At 46.0% G+C, this 24,390-nt stretch overlaps 1 protein-coding gene and 1 pseudogene across 1 annotated transcript; one reads left to right on the top strand and one right to left on the bottom strand.

The window, feature by feature from the left end:
• Positions 1 to 466: 466 nt before the first annotated feature.
• RAET1E (retinoic acid early transcript 1E) lies at positions 467 to 14,870 on the top strand. The gene is made up of 7 exons (XM_030929608.1): positions 467 to 541; positions 2,610 to 2,702; positions 4,681 to 4,867; positions 8,797 to 9,057; positions 9,318 to 9,593; positions 10,257 to 10,389; positions 14,421 to 14,870. Exons 1-7 carry the CDS (start codon positions 467 to 469, stop codon positions 14,572 to 14,574), a joined length of 1,179 nt encoding a protein of 392 aa, XP_030785468.1. The 3' UTR covers positions 14,575 to 14,870.
• A 3,609-nt stretch (positions 14,871 to 18,479) lies between these two features.
• Positions 18,480 to 20,085, bottom strand: LOC104676277 (annotated as a pseudogene).
• Between the last annotated feature and the right edge of the window lie 4,305 nt (positions 20,086 to 24,390).

The raw sequence follows: 24,390 nt of genomic DNA, 5'->3' as shown, positions 1-24,390 counted from the left end.
TAACCTGCACAAAACCTGCAAAAGGAAAGTGCTCTGAGCCCTGATTGGAGTTTTGCCCAACTAAATTTGTATTTCATTGGGTAAGGTGGCATACATCTCCAGCTTCCTTGAGGTGAGCTCGGTTTAGGAAGTTTCTTTTCTACTGAACTGTGTCAGGAATCTCGCCAACGCCTGACACTGCCCACCACATCTCTTTTGCTGCCTCCATGGCTGGAACCTACCTGGGGGGCCCCGGCTGTGAAGGCTGGAGACCCAAGGAGGCTGCCCTCACACCTCTCCCTGTTTTCTGAGCCAGGGGGCCCATCTGAGCCCCTTCACCCCAAGGTGTCTGTTTTCTATGCCTTGTATGAGGCTTGTGTCTTCATAGAAATGGCATTCTAGTAAGAGACAGAAATTTTAAATGGATAGATATGTAAATTATATGGTATGTGTGTTGGGCAGAAAAATTCCCTCTCCAACCCCCAGGATGGCAGATCCAGTCCCTGGAACCTCTGTGTTGGGTTACATGGAAAGGGCGGTGAAAGCTGCAGATGGAGTTAAGGTGGCCGATCAGCTGCCCTGGGAGAACCAGCCAGGGAGGGGTAGAGTTCTCATGTGAACCAGGACTCAGCCTGGTGGAGCTGCCTTTGAAGATGAGGAAATGGGGCCCTGAGACATGGGTGTGGGCAGCTGGAGCAGCTGGAAAAGGCGAGGAGGAGACAGCTTCTCCCCAAGAGCCTCCCGAAGGAACACAGCCCTGACAGCACAGTGATGTTAGCCCCGTGAGACTGTTCAGACTTCTGAGCTCCAGAATGGTAAAGGAATGAATGTGTGTTGTTTTAAGCCACTAAGTTTGCAGTAATTTGTTGCAGCCACAATTAAAAGCTAATAAGGTTTGTTTGATTGTTTATTTATTGGGATAGAGTCTCATTCTGTTACCCAGGCTGCAAAGGCATGGCATGATCTCAGCTCACTGCAACCTCCGCCTCCTGGGTTCAAGTGATTCTCCTGCCTCAGTATCCCGAGTAGGTGGGATTATAGGTGCTGGCCACCACACCCAGCTAATGTTTGTATTTTTAGTAGAGATGGGTTTTCACCATGTTGGCCAGGCTGGTCTCAAACTCTTGACCTCAGGTGATCTAGTGGCCCTGGCCTCCCAAAGTGCTGGGATTACAGGCATGAGCCACCAGGCCTGGCATACTAAGGTTATGTTTTAAAGTGGTCATTGCTTTAGGGGAACAAGTTCAGGTGAAGAAGGTCCAGGATGGCCCGGGCAGGCAGAGGTCTCGCATTATGAAATAGGGGACTTTACATTTAACAATGGTTAAGATGAAAAATCACGTTACATGAATTATACCACAATTTTTAAAAAGAAAGAAAGAAAGAAATGAATACGAGGATTCCAAATGGGAGGGGCAGGGAGAACCAGGGGTGGAAGGGTGTGCCACGTGGGAGCAGGAGTGGGAGTGAGCCGGGCAGATGCCTGAAGGGCAGTCCACGCTGAGGGGAGGGCAACGCAAAGTCCCAAGGCATGGGGACATCTGCAGGGCTCTGAAGACCAGCAAGGAGGCCGAGGGTGGAGGTCGGAACTGAGTAAGTGAGGGGGCATAGAGGACAGCTGACCAGACTGTGCAGGGTTCTCTAGGCATCTATAGTGACTTTGGTTTTACTGAGAGAAAAGGGGCACTTTTGGGGGGTTTGGAGCAGAGGATGGGTATGAGTGGTGAGGTTCTGAAGGATCACTCTGGCTGCTCTGTAGCCATTTGGGAGGTGGGGACAGGCATGGAGAACCAAGGAGGGCAGGACTACAATCACCCTGGCCAGGAGGACAGTGGCCTAGAACCAGGGTTGAGTACTAGATGACAGTGTGGTCAAATCATAGATATTTTATTTCTAGTCCAAAGAAGAGATAAGAAAGAGATCCAGCTAATAGGTAATTTCTTTTTTTAATTCTTCACAGCCTTACCACACAACCTCTAAACCTTCAGTAAAGTTGGCTACATTCACAAGTAGCTGGTGTCACTTTGGTGGGGGCTTTGTAAGGAAGTGTGCAGGGTGCCTTTTAAGGATGACTCAGGAGAAGAGCTGGTCTTCCAGTTGCAGAGGGAATGGAGTTGCAAGAAGAAAACAGCGAGGTTGAGCGACACACAGTGGGAACAGGAGCTCAGCGGGCAGGAGCTCCAGGCCTCGAGAGAGCAGGACCATAATGCAGTGTTCGCACAGAAACCAGGCAACAGAGGGCACCAGCACCCACCAGACACGAGGTAGGGCCACTGTCACAGCCAGGCCAGGACCTGCAGAGCCCTAAACCCTGAAAAAAGGCGGGACCCCCCACCTACATATTAAAGAAAACATGTGTGTGCCATTACATGCTGGTGTCCAACTACTGCTAAAATTACATTAAATCCTTTCTAGAATTTCGTGGCTGGGACTTGAGGCTGGTCTTGGTCCGTTTACTGATGATGAATCCAGTAATGAACTGGATCCAGTTCCTGACAAGGAGCCCTGTCCTAGAATCATTCATACGTGACAGTTGACAGGTGGCCCCACCTGATTTGCATGCTGGACGGGTGTTCTGCTAGGCGGGCCTCTCCTCGCCCAGGGGGACTGGACTGGTTTCTGCTCCTCAGAGTTTGCCCAGAGACTCTGAGGAAGAAAGCAGTCACCTCAGGCCTCTCCATCCTAGAGGAGGCAGAAGGACAAACGTCTCCTGCTGGAACAAGGTAGTGGGGTGGAGGGTGGCCGGTGTTCCAAACACCAGTGCAGAGGGAACGTGTGTGTGTTTGGGAGTGAAGGAGGAAAGCAGGGGCTGGGGTGGTGAGAGAACCAGGTGCAATGAAGTAAAAGTGGCGTTGGGGGAGCTGCTGGGGGTGTGGGGGCGGGGACGCTGGATGAGGCAGGGAGGACAGGGGTGGCTCTGCGGGTCCTCTGACTCCACGCCAAGCACTCAGGGATCCATGCCTCCCGCCAGTCTGGAGTCCCAATCGTCCCTCTCTCCAATTTGGGGGACAGGGATTTCTTCTTGTTCTCCTGCCATAACATCTTCCTTCCGACTTCTCTTGTCCCATTCTCCCTCAGATCCTCCTCTCCACTTATGCCAAGGCTTCCACAGCCTCGCTCTGCCAGGCCTTGGCGTTCCCAGCCTGGGTGTTGAAACCATTGGCCAGGATCTCAAGGCAGCTGGGCAGGGAGAGGATAGCTAGAAGCCCGGGGCACACTGCCACAAAAAGCCTGTGACTCATTTTCAGGGATTGAAAAATGGAGTCCAATTCATTTTAAAATTTTCATCTCTCTTTGGACTTCAGACTGAAAGTTCTTTATAGCAATGGGCTTCCAGGGACTACATGAAATTATTAGTTCCACTTTCCTTATCATCTGCTTCTTACTTCAATTAAAACTCCACTTCAGCAGGGTGTGGTGGCTCACTCTTGTAATCCCAACATTTTGGGAGGCTTTGTGGGGAGGATTGCTTGAGCCCAGATTTCGAGATCAGCCTGGGCAACATGATGAGACCCCGTCTCTACACCAAAATTTAAAAATTAGCTGGGTGTGGGGGCTCACGCCTGTAGTCCCAGCTATTCTGGAGGCTGAAGTGGGAGGACTGATTGAGCCTGGGAGTTCAAGGCTGCAGTGAGCCATGTTCATGCCACTGCACTCCACCTGGGTGACAGAGCAAGACCTGGTCTCAAAAAACAAAGCAAACAAAAATCTACTTCATATGTAACCATGATTTCAGTTTTGAAACCACTGCCTGAAGCTGACATTTTGCAGTTGGAATATGGCTATTCCTTCCCATCTCCATGTTGGCTCACGCCAAGCTGGGATTCAGGACCACAGAGGGCAACAAAGGTAGAAGGGCCCCTTTCCACTTTCCGTATATTTTTCCCAGCCTGTCTGCACCTCTTTCTTTTTCTTCAGTGTTAGGTCAGCATCCCAAATGTCAGGACCAAGTACAGGCCTGGTGTGCTCCTTCCCTGGAGTCATCAGACTTGCAGAAAATATTGGCCCTGCTAAGGAGCTACTCAGTGGTCATATCACACATATGTATGCACGCACACACGCACATGCACCCATGCGCGCACGCACAAACACACACACACATACACACACACTGTTCTTGGCCCACCCCCGCTGGTGTCCCCACAGCAGCAGTGTTGGTAGGGCGGTAGCAGTGAGTCCCCCTCCCTGCACTCTCAGGGCCTGGGTGTGTACAGAACAGGCTCCACTCAGGACAGATTTGAGACCCCTTCTCCAGACCAAGAGGTGGAAGTGCACCCTCAAAACTGGGGTGCTTTAACCTTAGCAGCCAGAGAACCAGGTAGGGGACATGTAAAAAATGTGCATCCCTGGGCCCCTTCAAACCCTTGACCCACTGTCCTCTGAGCAGACAACCTCTTATCCCCCCAGCCCCAGAGAGAGCCCTGCCCATAGTCCATGGTTACTTTCTTTGAAGTCTGTTCCATCTAGTTAAGAAAGGACAGTGGTACAGACCCACTTACCAGGCATCACCAGAGCCCCAGTGTCTGAGTCACAGGATGTCACCCTCTGAGTCTGACATGCACTTGAATTAACTGGCATACTGCCCGGCACACAGAGGGAACCTAGATGTGGAATGGATATGGGTGGTGTTACACGCCGCATGTTTGCCTGCCCTCCAAATTCATATGCAGAAATCCTAATTCTCAAGGTGATGCTGTTTAGGAAGTCATAAGTCATGTGAATGGAGCCCTGTGGGATAAAGAAGTGACAGGAGAGCTTGCTGTCACTCTCTGCTCCCCACTGTGTGAGGATACAACAGGAAGACAGCCATCTGGTGAGGAAGAGAGGGCCCTCGCCAGATGCCCAACCTGCCGACACCTTGATCTTGGACTTCCCAGCCTCCAGGACGGTGAGAAATAAATACTTGGTGTTTTAGCCACGTATTCTGTTGTAGCAGCCTGAACTGGCTAAGTTAGCGGGGTCCGATGATGAAATGGGACAGCTGTAAAAGTGAGGTGGAAAGGGGGGCTACAGATACTAAGTTTTATGAGGAAACCTTGTGCTTGAGAAATTTGAAAATGACACAAAATTTTGTTCTAAGACAAATTTTCAGAATTCAAAACTTAGAGCCCCAAGACTTTTCCCAATGATAGACTTGGTTTTCCTTGAGGTCTTGGCCACAGTAGGACTGCTGGAGTCTATTATAAGACTCATCTGGCAGGGCCTCCGCCATTGCTAAGGCCTTAGTAAATGGTTTTAAGGTCCCAGTGTAAACAAAACTGCTGGGAAGTTGGAACTGGGTGGAGCCCACTGCAGCTCAGCAAGGCTGCTGTGGCCAGACTGCCAGATTTCTGCTCTCTGGTCAGGGTATCTCTGTAAAGAAGGCAGCAGCCCCAATCAGGGGCTTATAGCAGACTTAAACGTCCCTGCCTGATGGCTCTGAAGAGAGCAGCAGACCTCCCAGCACAGCATTCGAGCTCTGCTGAGGGTCAGACTGCCTCCTCAAGTGTGTCCTTGACTCCCATATACACTGACTGGGAGACACCTCCCAGTAGGGGCCGACAGACACCTCATACAGGAGAGCTCTGGCTGACATCTGGCAGGTGCCCCTCTGGGTCGAAGCTTCCAGAGGAAGGAACAGGCAGCAATCTTTGCTCCTCTGCTGCCTCCGCTGGTGATATCCAGGCAAACAGAGTCAGGAGTGGACTGCCAGCAAACTCCAGCAGACTGGCAGCAGAGGCCTGACTGTTGGAAGGAAAAGAAACAAATAGAAAGGATTAGCACATCCTCTCAAAGACTCCATCTGAAGGTCACCAACACCAAAGACCAATGGTAGATAAATCCACAAAGATGGGAAAAAAACAGCACAAAAAAGCTGAAAATTTCAAAAACAAGAACACCTCTCCTCCTCCAAATGATCACAACTCCTCACCAACAAGGGAACAAAACTGGACAGAGAATGAGTTTCATGAACTGACAGAAGTAGGCTTCAGAAGGTGAGTAATAACAAACTACTCTGAGCTAAAGAAGCATGTTCTAACCCAATGCTAGGAAGATAAGAACCTTGAAAAAAGGTTAGTCGAATTGCTAACTAGAATAACCAATGTAGAGAGGAACATAAGTGACCTGATAGAGCTAAAAAAAAAAAAAAAAAAAAAAAAACAGCATGAAAATACCATTCAGGACATAGGCATGGGCAAAGACTTCTTTTCTAAAACACCAAAAGCACTGGCAACAAAGGCCAAAATTGACAAATGGGATCTAATTAAACTAAAGAGCTTTTGCACAGCAAAAGAAACTACCATCAGAGTGAACAGACAACCTACAGAATGGGAGAAGATTTTTGCAATCTATCCATCTGACAAAGGGCTAATATCCAGAATCTACAAAGAACTTAAACAAATTTACAAGAAAAAAACAAATAACCCCATCAAACAATGGGCAAAGTATATGAACAGACCCTTCCCAAAAGAAGACATTTATGCAGCCAACGGACATATGAAAAAATGCTCATCATCACTGGTCATTAGAGAAATGCAAATCAAAACCACAATGAGACACCATCTCGCTCCAGTTAGAATGGTGTTCATTAAAAAGTCAGGAAGCAACAGGTGGTGGAGAGGTTGTGGAAAAATAGAAATGCTTTTACACTGTTGGTGGGAGTGAAGATTAGTTCAACCATTGTGGAAGACAGTGTGGCAATTCCTCAAGGATCTAGAACTAGAAATATCATTTGACCCAGCAATCCCATTACTGGATATATACCCAAAGGATTATAAATCATGCTGCTATAAAGACACATGCACACATATGTTTATTGCGGCACTATTCACAATAGCAAAACTTGTCCATCAATGACAGATTGGATTAAGAAAATGTGGCACGTATACACCATGGAATACTATGCAGCCATAAAAAGGGACGAGTTCATGTCCTTTGCAGGGACATGGATGAAGCTGGAAATCATCATTCTCAGCAAGCTATCACAAAATCAGAAAACCAAACACCACATGTTCTCACTCATAGGTGGGAGTTGACCAATGAGAACACATGGACATAGGGAGGGGAACATCACACACCAGGGCCTGTCAGGGGGTGGGGGACTAGGAGAGGGATAACATTAAGAGAAATACCTAATGTAGGTGACGGGTTGATGGGTGCAGCAAACCACCAGGGCACGTATATACGTATGTAACAAAACTACACATTCTGCACATGTAACCTAAAACTTAAAAGTATAATTTAAAAAAAATTTTTTTTGTAGAGATGGAGTCTTACTATGTTGCCCAGGCTGGTCTTGAACTCCTGGCCTCAAGTGATCCTCCTGCCTCATCCTCCCAAAGTGCTGGGATTAGAGGCATGAGCCACTCTGAGGGCCTGGCCATTTCAGTTTTGTTAATGAGCATCTACAATAGTGCCTGATACATGTAGTAGACACTCTGTGTTTATTGAGTGACTCAATATGTTTTATTACAATTACACACACACACACACACACACACAAAACCCATCTGTCATGGTAGACTGCTTGCTGCCTGTTTGCAGCTAGTTTAATTAATATTTGGGCGTGCTTGGTGAGAGAAAATCTCAACCATGTTTTAGAAAAGAGTTTGAATGGATTAGGGATAGTGAGAGGGGAGAATGGAGATGGGAGAAAATACAGGAATGGGGAGGGGGTACCAGGAAGAAAGGGAAAAGCAAAAGAGGCAGGGAGGACAAGGGAAGAGGAAATTGGATGAAGGGAGAAGGAGCTCACATAACCTCCAACCATCCTGCTCATACCAGAGGGGTTTTTTTTTGCAGGGGCCATGGGGACAGGAGAGGAGAGAGTGTTTATTCAAAGTTAATTTTGTTTTTAAATGTCTTCTTTTATTTTTCAATAAATAATTATATTCTGAATACTTGAAAACACTCCCTTCACAAAATTGTTCTTTAATTGGATCTCTACAGGCCTGCCCTCAGTTGTTCCAGGGTAAAGAACTGGGGCAGTGCCCACACCCACGCTGTTGAACATTTCTTCACCATACCGGTGAGGGTGTCTGTGTCCATGCCCAACGTCCTGCCTGTTACTCTCCACAATGTGCCAAGAATGCCCCTGACTTGTAGACCGGTGAACCTTCTTTTGCTTCTACTCTTGCTATTAACAGCCTTGGAGATCATGGTTAGTGAGTGTCCTGAGATCTCAAGACCTGGCTGAGAACAAGAAGGAGGAGGGAGAAGGGTGGGGGATAGGCGACTGGGGTCTCATGCAGGCTTCAGGCAAGCAGGTACCTGCTCTTAAGGATGAGGTGAGGGAGAGGATCCCTGGGATGTTACCCCAGTTCATGGGAGACCCCAGCCGGAGGCCCTAGGCCAGGCACGGGCTCACAGGGGGCAGCTCTACAATGCTACCTCCCGCCTTCTACTCCAGGACACTTTCCTGAACATACTGGACCCCCGAGGAATTCAGCCTGTGTCCCATGATAAATGCCTCTTTTTCCTTTCTATTGAATGTCCTGTGTGTTCAGCTAGATTTTAAGTCTCAGGAGGTCACACAGAGGTTTGTCTGTTTTGTGCCTCGGAACTTGGTAGATGTTGCTAAAAGTATTTGTGACATGAATCCTCCTGTTAACCCTGTTAACACTAAGTGCACCCCAAGGATCCCTGGTACCATCAAGTATCTTACCCCAGACAGTCAGGGGGAGATGGGAGCAGGCATCCAGAAGGTCGAGGGAGTCTGGGATGGAGCTGCCCCCTCTGCCAGCCTGGCCTGGTCCAGGGAGTCTTGGGTCACAGAAGCACGGGTTCTAATGGGCCTCTTCCCCTGTCCTGGACCTCACCTGTGTCTTTCTCTCACAGGTGCTCACTCTCTTTGCTTCAGCTTCACTATAAAATCATGGTCCAGACCTGGACAGCCCTGGTGTGAAGCGCAGGTCTTCATGAATAAAAATCTTTTCCTTCAGTATGACAGTGACAGCAACATGGTCAAGCCTCTGGGCTTCCTGGGGAAGAAGGTAAATGCCACCAGCACATGGGGAGAATTGACCCAAACGCTGGGAGAAGTGGGCCGAGACCTCAGGATGCTCCTTCTTGACATCAAACCCCAGATAAAGACCAGTGGTAAGTGTGGAATGGGGTGGGGAAACAGAGGCAGGCAGCAAGAGAGGGGAGGGAAGAGCACAGGTGGGGAGGGGCTTTAGGTGTATTTGTGTATTGATCATTGGCCCAACCATAGAGGCACAGGGGACCCAATGGGCAGGAAAGGGCAAGTCCAGACAGAAAGAATACAGGCCCCTAAATGTGCAGAGAAACACTTGACCTATTGGAAGATGATGGACCTCTCAAGAGTGGAGGATGATGGCTTTGTGTCTGGATTGCAGGTCCTTCCACTCTGCAGGTCGAGATGTTTTGTCAACGTAAAGCAGAACGATGCACTGGTGCGTCCTGGCAGTTAGCCATCAACGGAGAGAAATCCCTCATCTTAGACGCGATGAAAATGACCTGGACGGTAATTAATCATGAAGCCAGTAAGATCAAGGAGACATGGAAGAAAGACAGCGGGCTGGAAAAATATTTCAGGAAGCTCTCAGTGGGAGACTGCAATCACTGGCTCAGGGAATTCTCAGAGCACTGGGAGGCGATGCCAGAACCGACAGGTAACTGAGCCGGGCGGGAGAATGTGGCAGCTCCCTTTAAAGGTCAAAAGCCTTCCCTGTGTGGGTGTCAGCGTGTGTGTGCAATAGAAAATTTGATTGACTTCTCCGTGGGCTTCCTGACTGGAGAGTCGGTGATGGCCATAAGGATTTCCCACCATCCTCCCTTTCCCATCCCATTTTCCACTGTTTCTTCCTCAGTGTAGAAACCCCTTCCCATTAACCAATGATCCAGTCACCAATGACCCACCACTAAATGGTCCCAAGTCTATCTGTGTCATTGCAAACATCCAGGCCTTCTCTTCCTCTATTATAATTACCATTCTACCAGTTCTAAAGCCACTTCTTAATCATGAAGCCTTCCCCACCTTCCCCACACAGAATTAAGCACCACCCATTGTGTCATTCTCCAAACAGTTCTAACCACAGTAATCATGTGAAATTGTGTGGTAATCAGGTGGATATTTGCTACCTCTCTCAGTAGAAATCTGAGCTCCATAAGGACAAGGCACAACCCCATTCATCTTCATGGCCCAGGGTCTGGTAGAGTGGCTGTCACATGAGCCAGTGATTATGTGGGGCACCATGTGTTCCTGGGGAAAGCAGGGGCTGTGGAAAGCATATTTTTAGGTGTGACAGGGCTTGTGCTTTTTTTTTCTTTTTTAGTGTCACCAGTAAATGCTTCAGATATCCACGGGTCTTATTCTAGCCTACCAGATACATGGATCATCCTGGGGGCATTCATCTTGTTAGTTTTAATGGGAATTTTTCTCATCATCTATATCAGGTGGCAAAAAAGGTGAGTGGCAGGCTGGTCTCTGGCCATTGAGGATGTCTTAGTCTGGTAAGGACTTGAGAGAGGTGAGCCATGGGTCTCACCCAAGCCCCCATTCCCTGATCCATCTCTCTCCACAGAAATGGTGCACTGCCTTAGTCTCGAGCCCCGACACTACACAGCAGGGCTGGCAGCACAAACGTGCAGTGAGAGGAGGGACGAAGCACACATCTCTTCCTGAGAAGGGGCAAAGTCTAAGATCTGGAACACCTGACTGCGGTGTTTTCTCCTTGCCATCCGGCCCAGAAGTTCCCCCAGCATTTTGATGGAAAGTTTGTTTGCTGTCTGCGTTTTGCATGATTTATCTCAGCAAGGTTCTATCCCCTTTTCCCATTTGCCCTGAGAAAACTCACTGGTGGTGCTTGTGGCTGCAGCATTTACTTCTGGATAATACACAAGGTTGTGGCATAAGAAATCCTTTCACCACCCTCTAAACATTACATTGCTGAACTATATCCTACATTTTTAGTAGAGATGGGGTTTCTCCATGTTGGTCAGGCTGGTCTTGAACTCCCGACCTCAGGTGATCCGCCCACTTAGGTCTCCCAAAGTGCTGGGATTACAGGGGTGAGCCATCACACCTGGCTGAGAGAACTATTATATGCCAGACACATTGCCAGACATCTTCTGCTCTTTGGTCCTGTTTCTCTGCCACTGCTCTGACACGAAGAATTCATTTCTTTCTTCCATTGCTATCCTTGTCCTCATAGTGTCGTCTCCAGATTGACCCAGGCAGACCTCAACATTTTCAAGTATAGCAATTTGCAAAAGTTAAGTAGAGCTTTTTGGTTCAAGTCACAGTTCCTGGGGCTCTCTCTGTGGAGTTCAAAGTTAAGGTTCCCTCTAAGGAGAAAAATAGGCTACTCCATCTATGACTCACTGAGGATAAATGTTTCTAATGTAAGAAATTATTCTACCCTTGTCATTGCTTAAACGAATACCATGACTCAGATCTGTGCTTTGCAGGGGCCCTGACATGAAAAGTGAGTTTGCCAAGATCAGTGTTGCAACAGGCTTGGCAAGATATGGCTTGAGTCAGTTAAGGGCCACTGGTCCAGAAGGGGCCCGTGTGGTGGGTGGTATGATGGCAGCAGGAACCCAGGGAGTGAATATGCTCAGATGGGAAGGGGTCCCACCCACAGAGCTGCAGCCAAAGGGGTCCCACCTTAACCCCTGGTGGAGGGTGACTGAGAAGGACTTAACTGTCCCAACCAAGCAGGCTGGGACTTCAGTGCATTGACAGTAGTGAAGGGGATTGGTGAGTAGGAAGGGAGGCAGAAGAACAGTTTTAGAAGCTGGGTCTGAACAGTAGGGATTTAAAGGAGGTGGGACCTCCATGGACACCTAGGGGTTCCTGACTCCCAGCCTCATCCTGGCAACTGAGTCTGCTGCTGAAGGGCTTCCTGTCTGGGCAGGAGCAGGTAGAGCTCAAGCACCAGTGGAGGTCAGTGCCACAGCTGAGCTGAACAGAAGTGGGAGGCACAGCGGGCCTGGGAAAGGGTGTGTTGGAATTCAAGGGGAAAAAAGTATATCTGCCACCCTTTGGGGACAGCCTCCCCCCTGTGTTGCATGGATTTCTCTGTCACAGGGAGGAGCAGCACCCAGGGAAAAAGAGCTTTGTGTGCCCATGACACATTCCTATTTTGTTGTCTCTGGCATTTCTTGGCATTGTTTCTGCTGATGTGACAAAAGAGAGAAAAAGCAGATCAAAGCTAAATGTCAGAGCAAAGGGGTTGACCGGGAGTGTCTTTTCAAATACACAGGGATATTCACCAAGAAGGACCATTTTTGGATCATAAAATAAATCTCAGCTGGGCGTGATAGCTCACACCTGTAATCCCAGCACTTTGGGAGGCCAAGATGGGCTGATCATTTGAGGTCAGGAGTTCAAGACCAGCCTGGCCAACATGGCGAAACCCTGTCTCTACTAAAAATACAAAAATTAGCCTGGCGTGGTGGCATGGGCCTGTAATCCCAGCTACTAGGGAGGCTAAGACAGGAGAATCACTTGAACTCGGGAGGCGGAGTTTGCAGTGAGCCAATATTGCACCATTGCACTCCAGCCTAGATGACAGAGTGAGATTCCATCTAAATAAATAAATAAATAAACAAACAAATAAATAAATCTCAGCATATGTAAAGGGTTGAAATCATGCAAAGCATCTTGTCTGAGTGCAATGGAAATAAACTAGAAATCAATAGCAGGAAGATATCTGGAAAAATCCTCAAATGTTTGGATATCAAATAATATGCTTCCAAATAACTATATATCAAATAAAAAAGTACAAGGAAAACTAGAAAATATTTTGAAATGAATGAAAATGATAACACAAAATATCAAAATCTGTCAGACACAGATAAGAGAATGTTTAGAGGCATCCACACTGAACTTTCTGATCTCTAAATCACCGTGCATCATTATGGCCAAATTTTTTGTTCATGCTCATCTCTCTGCCTGGAATTTTCTTTCCTACCTGACCGAATTCCAGACAGCTGTCCAAGTCCAATTTAACTGTCACCTCTTCTAAGAAGTCACCAATCTTCCTGGATAGAATTAACTACCCCCACTCATAGCTCAGAAATTCTGACCACAGAAAAGTTATCACATTGTTTTATGATTGGGTGTATGTCAGTAAACTGATGAACTCACTTGAGGACATTACTTTTGTAACCTGAGAATCTATTGTGGCTGCTATATAGTAGAAGCTCAGGACATGTGAGGACTTGAGTGGCAGCCGAAGTAAGGGTCATCTCCTGAGTATGGAGGTTGGACAAGAACCTGCACTCTTCTGTTCCATTTCACCTCAACCATCCGCGTCCCCAACCACATCTCCACCATCCTACCTGTACCAAGTGCTAATCCCTTGAATCACCTCAGTGACTATCTTCAGCTCAATCCCAATCACAGGTCAGGAGGGAGGGCATCAGGTATACTGTGAGCAAAGCAAAGTATGAGATGGGGCCAATTGGCCTCTGGATTAGGGGCAGGGCTTTTCCTGGTATGAGGACAGGGAGAAACCAGATTGCTAAGTCTCCCCAAGACCCCTGCCACATCTCACCGTAGAAATAAGGTGAGGTGAATTTCACTTCTCGCCTGGGCATTGATGACCTGAGAGGCTTAGCTCTGGGTCAAGTTGAGCCCTCTCTGTCCCTGGCCAACAGGAGAAAGGCAAAGACTGAATGAGTCTCGGGGACTGTCTCTGCTTTGAAAGTGGGCCCTGAGATTAACAGGGACCTTTCCAAATTAATGCATCCACAGTGGTTTGGCAAAGTCAGGCTTGATTTAAACCAGGGTCACTCTCCAGGGGAGTGTGGTCTGATGGACAGAAACACAGAGGGTGAGCAAGACACATGCTGGATGGGGCAGCAGCTTGATGATCTGACCATGGGAAAGTATATCACATGCCAAAGGTTGAGGGGTCTCTAGGTTTAATTCCTAAGAGGAAATAACTAAGAAGGCTGCCTGAGCTCCAACAAAGCAGGCTGGAGGCAGGGCCACACAGACAGTGGGAGAGGGGATTGTGAGCAGAAGGGAAGGCCAAAGGTGAACCCCAGACACTCCTGAAGACAGCAAGGACTAGAAGGTGGTATTCCTTGGACACCTGGGTTTCTGGTTCACCCGGACACAGGAATCCTGGCAAATGGCTTCGTGCCAAGCCCCACCCTCAGTGCTCTGGACCTGCCGCAGGGATACCCTTGCCCACAGCTGGAAGACTCTTGCCCCCACTGTGGGCTTTCCCACTGTGTTCCCACTGATAATTTGTCTTCCTCGGTTCTGAACCCCTAAAATCTCTGCTGGGGTCTGGGTCTAACTAATGATGAAGTACGGGGAAAGTGAACAATCGTAAACTATATGACAGAGAGGCAGGATGGGAACAATAGCAGCTGATCTCTCCCTGAGAGAGAGGTGGGATCTGAGTCCTGACAGATCATGGAGGGGTCAGTCCTGAGCTGATCTGACTAGGTTTCTGCATTCTTTTTTCTCCTTCCTGAAGACGGAAGATCCACCTGGAGGTGATACCACGGCGGCGGCGCGGAGTTGTTCACCTGTGGTCCTCGATCGCTGACAGCCTTGGCTCCCACTGCTCTGTGTTCCCTGAGTCAAGTGAAGTTACAAACCCCCTTCCAAGACTAGATGGTGCTGACTAGACATGGCTTACTCCTTTGTTTAACCAATTTAATGCGTGACCTTTAAATTACATTTAATGCGTTGCACCATCTCTCGGCCTCGGTGTTCCATCGTGACTTACAGAGAGAAGTAGGCTACCCCTCACTGAATGGCTGACAAGATGAAGTGAGAGTTATAAAGTGTCTGGTGCTAGAAGAGGCTCCATAAATTGTTCCTCTCATGGGCTTGATGAAGGAAATGTGAAGCAAAGGGTTTTAGTCCTTCATGATTATCTTCATAACCTCTGAAGTTATTAAGATAATCTGTGCAATAAAGGTTCAAGCACTGTCAATTTTGCTGTAATGTGACATATGTGTTCCAAAACATTCCCAGCACTGTACAAAATAGTACCATAAAAACCACAAAATTTGTGGGAAAACAAGGTTAGAGGCACAACACTCAAAAAATTTTTCAGACCGGGCGCGGTGGCTCACGCCTGTAATCCCAGCACTTTGGGAGGCTGAGGCGGGCGGATCACGAGACCATCCTGGCTAACACGGTGAAACCCCATTTCTACTAAAAAGTAGAAAAAATTAGCCAGGCGTGGTAGCGGGCGCCTGTAGTCCCAGCTACTCGGGAGGCTGAGGCAGGAGAATGGCGTGAACCTGGGAGGCGGAGCTTGCAGTGAGCAGAGATCGCGCCACTGCACTCCAGCCTGGGTGACAGAGCGAGACCCCGTCTCAAAAAAAAAAAAAAAAAAAAAAAAAAAAAAAAAAAAAAAAATCAGTGCATATTTTTTAAAAGATAGAGCTGGGCACAGTGGCTCACATCTATAATCCCAACACTTGGGGAGGCCTAAGAAGGAAGATCACTGGAGCCCAGGAATATGAAGCTGCAGTGAGCCATTGCTCCTGAGATTGTGGACCTGTGATTCTACCACCAGCTCACCTGGTTCCAACACCCCCTCCTCTATGTGTGAGAGGGAGAGAAGAAAAGTGAGGGAGAAAAGAGAGATAAGCAAAGAACAGAGAGGAAAAAATGGAATTAAGAGGAAATTGGGGAAATTAAACAGAGGAGAGGGCATGGATCCAAGGGAGTTGGAAGAGTTGCAGCTTGTGGATTAGTATGCAGTGGAGGAAGAAGGGTTGTTGGAAACCATTTGGGAGGTAGTATAACCAGACGTGGATGAGAGTGACACACACGATGAACTAAGGCATCTGGAAGCTGGCTGGGGTACCCGCCAGCAGGTATTGTGTATTCCTACGTAGCTTGGGTCAGCTGGGTGAATGCAGTTTTCCGTATTCACCATTTCTCACAGACTAAGTCACTCATAAGCAAACGTGCATTCACATTACACTGACATTCGTCCCTAATACATCATTTGCATTGGAATAAAGTATGGTTTTCAAACAAGCTGGTATAGCAGAACTGACTGCATAAATTATGTGAGCAGAATGCAAGTAATTATTTTATTTATTTTATTTTATTTTATTTTATTTTATTTTATTTTATTTTTTGCAGAGTCTCACTCAACTTCCAGGCTGGAGCGTAGTGGCGCAATCTCCGCTCACTGCAACCTCGATTTCCCAGACTCAAGCGATTCCCCTGCCTCAGCCTCCTGAGTAGCTGGGATTACAGGTATGTGCCACAACGCCTGGCTAATTTTTGTATTTTTAGTCGAGACAGGGTTTCACCATCTTGGCCAGGCTGGTCTCAAACTACGGAACTCAGGTGATCTGCCCTCCTTGGCCTCTCAAAGTGCTGGGATTATAGCATGAGCCACTGAGCCCAGCCACAAGTAGTTCTTTTCTGATAAACACTTTAACACTGAATGCCAAAAAAAAAAAAAAAAAAAAAAAAAATGTGTGTGTTACTTTTTTTTTCTATTTTACTTTAAACTAGACACACCAAACATGTTTCTAAATAAATGTAATATGGAAATCTTTCTTTTTCTCCTCCATTCTCAGTGAGGATATGGTTGTAAATTCTTACTTTCTGATAATTTTTATCAGATCTTTACAAATTATAAGCTTATTTGCAACTCTGTTTTCAGACTATCCCTTCTATTATAATCATGAAACTGAAATAAATAGGCAGCTTTTATTGAGTTTTGTTCTTTTATTTTTATTTTCATAGTTTTACAAGAATATAATGTATGTAATCTGTCTTCCATTTTAAACCTAATGTCTTCCTAATTTCTTCTTCATAGTTTCAACAAACATAAAGGTAACAATTCAAAGCACCTGTCGCTTCAACAAGAAGCTATTTTACCTATTTAAAAAAACAGATAACAATTTTGAAATACTTGCTATAAGAATAAAATTGTATCTAATAAGTAGAACTAAAATTTTGACTGATGTTGCAATAGATTTGGTGGGGGCTTTTTTGTGGGGGTTTTTGTTTGTTTGTTTGTTTGTTTCTTTTTTTGAGACAGTCTTTCTCTGTTGTCCAGGCTGGAGTACAGAAGTGTGAACACAGCTCACTGCAGCCTTGAACACCTGGGCCAAAACGATCCTCCTGCCTCAGCCTCCCATACTGCTGGGTCCACAGGTGTGAGCCATCCCACCCAGCTAATTTTTAGATTTTTTTATAGAGGTGGGCATTTTACTATGTTGCCCAAGCTGGTCTCAAACACCTGGGCTCAAGTGAGCCCCTGCCTCAGCCTCCCAAATTACTAGGATTGCAGGCATGAGCCTCTGTGCCTGGCCTCTTTATTATTATTATTATTATTTTTGAGACAGAGATTTACTCTGTCACCCAGGCTGGAGTACAGTGGCACAATCTCACTCAGCTCACTGCAAGCTCCACCTCCCAGGTTCACACCATTCTCTTGCCATAGCCTCCCGAGTAGCTGGGACTACAGGCGCCCGCCACTGCGCCCGGCTAATTTTTTGTATTTTTTTTTAGTAGAAATGGGGTTTCACCCTGTTAGCCAGGATGGTCTCTATCTCCTGACCTCGTGATCTACCCGCCTCGGCCTCCAAAAGTGCTGGGATTACAAGCGTGAGCCACTGCGCCCGGCCTATTATTGTTATTATTATTTTATTTTTCAAACTAGGAAAAAAGCTATGCAGTAACAGAAAATTCTAGTTATATTTAAAAAAGGATTACAAGAGAAACATATTAATGCAATTGTGGTTTTCTCTTTTTTATAACTTTAACATTTTAGATTCAGGGAGTACATGTGCAGTTTGTTACATGGATATATTGTGTGACACTGAGGTTTGTGATGTGAATGATCCCAAGTAGTGAGCAGCAGCACAGTACTCAATGGCAGTTTTTCAGTCCTCCCCTCTCTCCCCCTCTCATAGTCCCCAGTGTACCCAAAGCTCAGCTCCCACTTAAGAATGAGAACATGTGGTACTTGGTTTTCTGTTCCTATATTAATTCACTTAGGATAATGGCCTTCAGCTGCATCCATGTTGATACAAAGGACACAATTTTGTTCTTTTCTATGGCTGCATAGTATTCCATGGTATATATGTGCCACATTTCCTTTACCCAATCCACAATTGATGGGCACCTAAGTTGATTCTGTGTCTGCTATTGTGAATAGTGCTGCAATGAACATGTAAGCATGTGTCTTTTCGCTAGAATGATTTCTTTTCCTTTCAGTACATGCCCAGTAGTGAAACTGCTGGGTCAAATGGCAGTTCTGTTTTAAGTTCTTTGAGAAACCCCTGAACTGCTTTCTGCAGTGGCTAAACTATTTTACATTTTCACCAGCAGCGTAAAACGTTCCCTTTTCTCTATAGCCTCATCACCCATATGCTATTTTTTTGACTTTTCCCCCCCAAAGTCTCAAATTTTATTTAAATAGCCTCCAGTGAGAACAGAGTGGGTCAGTGACTACCCCTTCCTTGTAAAGTCAATTAACCAAACCAAGGAGAGTAAGTGCACCCTGCGGCCAGCCTGCCAGCCAGTCATGTGATAGGTGGGGTGCCTCTCAATGGGAGCAGCCGCGACCACGGCCCCAGCTAGCTGCTGGGGGAGCATCCACAGTCAATCAGGGTTCTTGATGGTTTCATCCACAGACACAATCAGGCACACAGTCTCAGAGGCCACTGCCAGGGCATTGATCCATACCAAAGCTGGCTCCCACGCGAAGGCCTCAAAGTTGTCAACAATGTCCTCGTTGTTGATGTCCACCTCCTATCACATGGCCCTGGGTATGCCATGCTTGCAGCTTGTTGAGAATCGCTGTGGCCCCAAAGCCAGCATTGTTCTACAGCTGGAATGAGACAGTCTCCAAGGCCTTGGCATATGCCCCAATCAACAGCTGTTGCTTTCGTGGAATAGTCCTTGAGGAATCCTGGAGGCACTTGGAGAGCGCCCTCTCAATAGCCCTGCCACCAGCCACCACTGACTCATTCCTGATGGCCCTCCTGATGATCATGATGACATCACGCAGGGACCACTCTGTCTCCTCCATAAACTGCTCACTACTGCCACGGAGGATGAAGGTGGATGTTGTGGCTTTGAGGCAGCCAGTAAAGAAGTTGTAGCTCTCACCTTTAATCTAGGTCTCTTCAAACACCTGGCATCGACCCAGCACATCTGCTGAGAGAGCATTCGCACTGGTCTGGATTGAGACTTCACAGGCCATCACCATCCTCTTCAGATTATCCTTAGGTACTCGGCCAGCACAGAACATTTCCGTCAGCAAAGTACTGGGTGGCCACGTCCCCAGTGGGGAGGTTGGACAAGACAACTTTGGCTCCAGAATGATGGATCCTCTCTAACTTGTCATAGAGAATGTTCTACTCAGCATCAACAATCACCTGATAATCCTCAACTGTGTGGACTTTTATCTCAGCATTATCTTTCTCAGCTTTCAACTCGAGCTCAACATTCAAAAGGGCAATCTAGGGATTTTGGTATTTTTGGGGGGGTTGCATTTGAAACCCAGCATAAGAGAAAGTCTTCTTAAATGCAACACCAGCTGGGCTCCACCCTGTACCTTCTTGATTCCAATCATTTTAATCTGCAGCAAATCATCACACATCATCACTGCATCCATCACCATCTTAGCAAAGAAAGCTTTCTGCTGTGAGATCAGTTGGAGCTCAGAGCGGTCCTGGCACACTACTCCAGCGGCCTTCTCTGCTCCACTTTATCTGCCTTCTTCACAGTCACAGCAATCTCTTTGATCATGTTAACTGCCAACTGGGTGACTGTGCAGACAGCTCGAATGTGAGCTGAGGGTATAAACCTTCCTTCACCTACAGTTTCACCTGCTTCAGAAACTCTGCAGCCAGCAAGGTCACTGAGGTGGTGTCATCACTGACCTCAGTGTCTTGGGATTTGGCAATGTCCACTAAAGTCTTTGCTGCAGGATGGACAACATGAAGTTTCAGAATTGTGGCCACATCGTTAGAAATTGTTGCTTTGGCTCTGCCATCCACAATAAGCTTGTCCATGCCACAGGCACCCAGGTTGGCTCTTACAGCCTTGGCAATCACCTGGCAGGGACTGATCTTATTCTCAAGCTGGGAGATGCCTTGGGAGCTATCAGTCCCCTCTTTCAACAGGATAATTAGTGTGGGCATCATTTTGGAAGCTTATTCAGTGGTCCACTACTCTCCTCTCTTCTCTGTGACAGGTCCGCCCAGCAACCCACCAGATTTTTGAATTTTTAATAATCACCATTCTGGCTGGTGTGAGATGGTATCTCACTACAGTTTTGATTTGCATTTCTCTGATGATTAGTGATGCTGAGAATTTTTTCACATTTTTTGGCCCCTTTGTATGTCTTCTTTTGAGAAGTGTCTGTTCCTATTCTTTGCCCATTTTTTCTTTTTTTATTTTAATTTTTTTATTATTACACTTTAAGCTCTAGGGTACATGTGCACAATGTGCAGGCTTGTTACATATGTATACATGTGCTATGTTGGTGTGCTGCACCTATCAACTCGTCATTTACATTAGGTATATCTCCTAATGTTATCCCTTCCCCCTCCCCCCTCCCCACAATAGGCCCCTGTGTGCAATGTTCCCCCTCCTGGGTCCAAGTGATCTCATTGTTCAATTCCCACCTATGAGTGAGAACATGCAGTGTTTGTTTTTCTGTTCTCGTGATAGTTTGCTGAGAATGATGGTTTCCAGATGCATCCATGTCCCTACAAAGGACATGAACTCATCCTTTATTATGGCTGCATAGTATTCCATGGTGTATATGTGCCACATTTTCTTAATCCAGTCTGTCACTGATGGACATTTGGGTTGGTTTCAAGTCTTTGCTATTGTGAATAGTGCTGCAATAAACATACATGTGCATGTGTCTTTACAGCAGCATGATTTATAATCCTTTGTGTATATACCCAGTAATGGGATGGCTGGGTCAAATGATATTTCTAGTTCTAGATCCTTGAGGAATCGCCACACTGTTTTCCACAATGGTTGAACTAGTTTATAGTCCCACCAACAGTGTAAAAGTGTTCCTATTTCTCCACATCCTCTCTAGCATCTGTTGTTTCCTGATTTTTTAATGAGTGCCATTCTAACTGGTGTGAGATGGTATCTCATTGTGATTTTGGTTTGCATTTCTCTGATGCTTTGCCCACTTTTTCATGAGGGTTATTTGGTTTTTGCTTGTTGAATTGTTTAAGTTTCTTACAGATTCTGGATATTAGACCTTTGTTGACTGTATAGTTTGCAAAAATGTTCTCCCATTCTGTAGGTTGTCTGTTTACTCTGTTGATAGTTTTTTGTTTTGTTTTGTTTTTTTGCCCTGCAGAAGCTCTTTAGTTTAATTAGGTTTCACTTTTCAACTTTTGGTTTTGTCACAATTGCTTTTGAGGACTTGTTATAAATTATTTCCAAAGGTCAATGTCCACAATGGTATTTCTGAAAATCTCTTCTAGGATTCCTATAGTTTGAGGTCATATATTTAAATCTTCAATCTGGCTGGGTGTGGTGACCCTCACCTGTAATCCCAGTACTTTGGGAGGCTGAGGCAGGTGGATAACCTGAGGTCAGGTGTTTGAGATCAGCCTGGGCAACATAGTGAAACCCAGTCTCTACTAAAAATACAAAAATTAGTTGGGTGTGGTGGCAGGAACCTGTATCCCAGCTACTTGAGAGACTGAGGCAGGAGAATCACTTGAACCCAGGAGGCAGAGGTTGCAGTGAGCTGAGATCGTGCCACTGCACTCCAGCCTGGGTGACAAGAGCGAGACTCCTTCGCAAACAATAAAAAATAAGTAAATCTTCAATCCATCTTGAGTTGATTTTTGTATATGGTGAAAGTTAAGGGTCCAGTTTCATTTTCTGCATATAAATAGCCAACTATCCCAGCACCATTTATTGAATAGGGAGTACATTTTCCCATTGCTTATTTGTGTCAATTTTGTCAAAGATCAGATGGTTGCAGATGCGCAGCTTTATTTCTGGGTTCTCTATTCTGTTCCAGCCATTATCCTAAGTGAATTATGCAGGAACAGAAAACCAAATACTGCATATTCTCACTATATACCAGTACCATGCTGTTTTGGTTACTGTAGCCTTATAGGATAGCTTGAAGTCAGGGGATGCCTCTCCTTTTTTTGGGGGGGGGGGCTTAGGATTGCCTTGCAGTTCCATATGAATATTAGAATAGTTTTTTTCTAATTATGTGAAAAATAACATTGGAAGTTTGATAGGAATAGCATTGAATCTGTAGATTGCTTCGGGCAGTATGGCCGTTTTAACGGTACCGATTCTTCCAACTTATGAGCATGGAATGTTCTTCCCTTTGCTTGTGTCACCTATGATTTCTTTCAGCAGGATTTTGTAGTTATCCCTGTAGAGATCTTTCATCTCCTTGGTTAGATGTACTTCTAGAGGCGTGTGTGTGTGTGTGTCTGTGTGTGTGTGTGTGTTGTAAATGGGATTGCATTCTTGATTTGGCTCTCAGCTTGAACATTATATTTTCATACATTGATTTTGTATCCTGAAACTTTACTGAAATCATTTACCAGTTCTAGGAGACTTGTGGCAGAGTCGTGAAGGTTTTCTAGTTATTATCATATCGACAGCGAAGAGAGACAGCTTGACTTCTTTTCCTATTTGGATGTCTTTTCTTTGTTTCTGTTGCCTGATTGCTCTGGCTAGGACTGCCAGTGCTATGCTCAACAGAAGTGGTGAGAGTGGGCATCCTTGTCTTGTTCCTGTTCTTAAGGGGAATGTTTCCAGCTCTTGCCCATTCAGTATGATGTTGGCTGTGGGTTTGTCATAGATGGCTCTTACTATTTTGAGGTATGCTCCTTCAGTGACTAGTTTGTTGAGAGTTTTTGCCATGAAGGTATGTTGTATTGTATTGAAAGCTTTTTCTGCATCTATTGAGATGATCATATGGTTTTTACTTTTAATTCTGCTTATGTGGTGAATCATATTTACTACTATGCGTATGTTAAACCACCTTGCATCCCAGGAATAAAGAAAATAGGCAGCTATTGTCAGGCAGTGGACAACAGAGAGTGCAAGACTGCTATCCTTGAGAGAAGGGAAATTCCCATGGTGAACCCTACAACTGTCTTCCTGGGGACAGTTCCCCATGGTGCAATGAGCTGAAGTCCAAGCAAAGCACAGGACTCTCACTAGGTGTAGAAGGGAGAGATCAGAGCTTGGGTCAGCTAAAGTGGCTGGAATGTGCAGGACAGGTCACTGAAGAGGGAACTGATAAGTGGAGAGGAGGGGTAGAAGTCTGTGTGGGAGTCCTTGGCCAAGTGGTGCTTGCTCAGTGAGACCTCCTAAAGCCTGCCAGAGAACCACTGCTATGGGGTTGAAACAGAGACAGTAGGGGCAGAGCAATGTTGTAGGACTTTGGGGGAGGAGAGAGGAGAGATGTTAATACTTTATTAACACCATGAACATCCTAAGGCCATTGCTTAGAAATAAGGGTCACGTCCCAGAGTGAGACCTACCCAACAAAGCTTAAAATCAATCCCTATCAAGATGAGCAGGGGAGACAGAGTTTTGAGGTTGTATTTAGAAGGTCATAGGAACTGATCTATCCACAGATCTACCTAATAGAGCATAAAACCTAGCCTTCTAAAGTTCAGGATAGTTAACAGGTCATTGAATTGCCTACTGGAACAAAAATCAACACAGTTCAGAGGAAAATAACAGAATACAGAGTTTCTACAAGTGTCATCAATAATAGCCAAGATATAATAATGAAAAATCTGGTGGTTTTGAAAAATGGTGGTTTTGAAAAATGGCTGCCAATTCTTTGACACACTTCCCATCAAGAGGTAGAGTCTCTGTCTTTTCCCCTTGACTCTCGGTGAGTGCTATAGTCTCGATGTGTCCCCCAAAATTCACATGTCAGAAACTTAATCCCCAGTGCACCAGTGTTGGGATGTGAGACCTTTTGGGAGATGTTTAGTCAGACCACTCAGGCCAATGCTGTGAGAAAGCCAAGTCACATGTTGGTAGTAAAGCCAGTGGGCCTAGATGTCAAATCATCCTAACCCCGGCATCAGACATGCTAGTAAAGGAATGTCCATGTAATTCCACTAAGAATCGAGTCACCACTTTCTGGTCTTCCCAGCCACGGAACAGAGACAAACAATACTTATTGTGCCCTCTCCAAATTTCCTGACGCACAGAATCTATGAGAACCCATAAAACGGTTGTTGTTTTAAACCATTAAGCTTTGGAGTAGTTGTTTAGTTTTGTTTAATTTTACAAAGCAAAAATAATCGGTGCAACCTGCAAAGTAGCAGGAAAATGTTACTCAAGGAAAAAAAGCAGTCAATAAAAACAAACTCCGAATTAATCCAGATGTTGGATTTAGCAGACAAAGCTTTACTACGTACACAGTCATTCATGTCATCTGAAAAGAGAAACAGTTTTATGTCTTTCTCTCCAGTCCT

This window comes from Rhinopithecus roxellana, chromosome 4, assembly GCF_007565055.1.
Source record: "Rhinopithecus roxellana isolate Shanxi Qingling chromosome 4, ASM756505v1, whole genome shotgun sequence".
NCBI classification, from domain to species: Eukaryota; Metazoa; Chordata; class Mammalia; order Primates; family Cercopithecidae; genus Rhinopithecus; species Rhinopithecus roxellana.
This window is presented reverse-complemented; position numbering and strand designations above follow the sequence as displayed.

Coding starts and splice junctions, on each gene's coding strand:
- RAET1E (XM_030929608.1), top strand. CDS start 467: ATGGCAGATCCAGTCCCTGGAACCTCTGTGTTGGGTTACATGGAAAGG. Junction 2,703..4,680: donor ACGTCTCCTGCTGGAACAAG/GTAGTGGGGTGG, acceptor GATGCTGTTTAG/GAAGTCATAAGTCATGTGAA. Junction 10,390..14,420: donor TATATCAGGTGGCAAAAAAG/GTGAGTGGCAGG, acceptor TCCTTCCTGAAG/ACGGAAGATCCACCTGGAGG.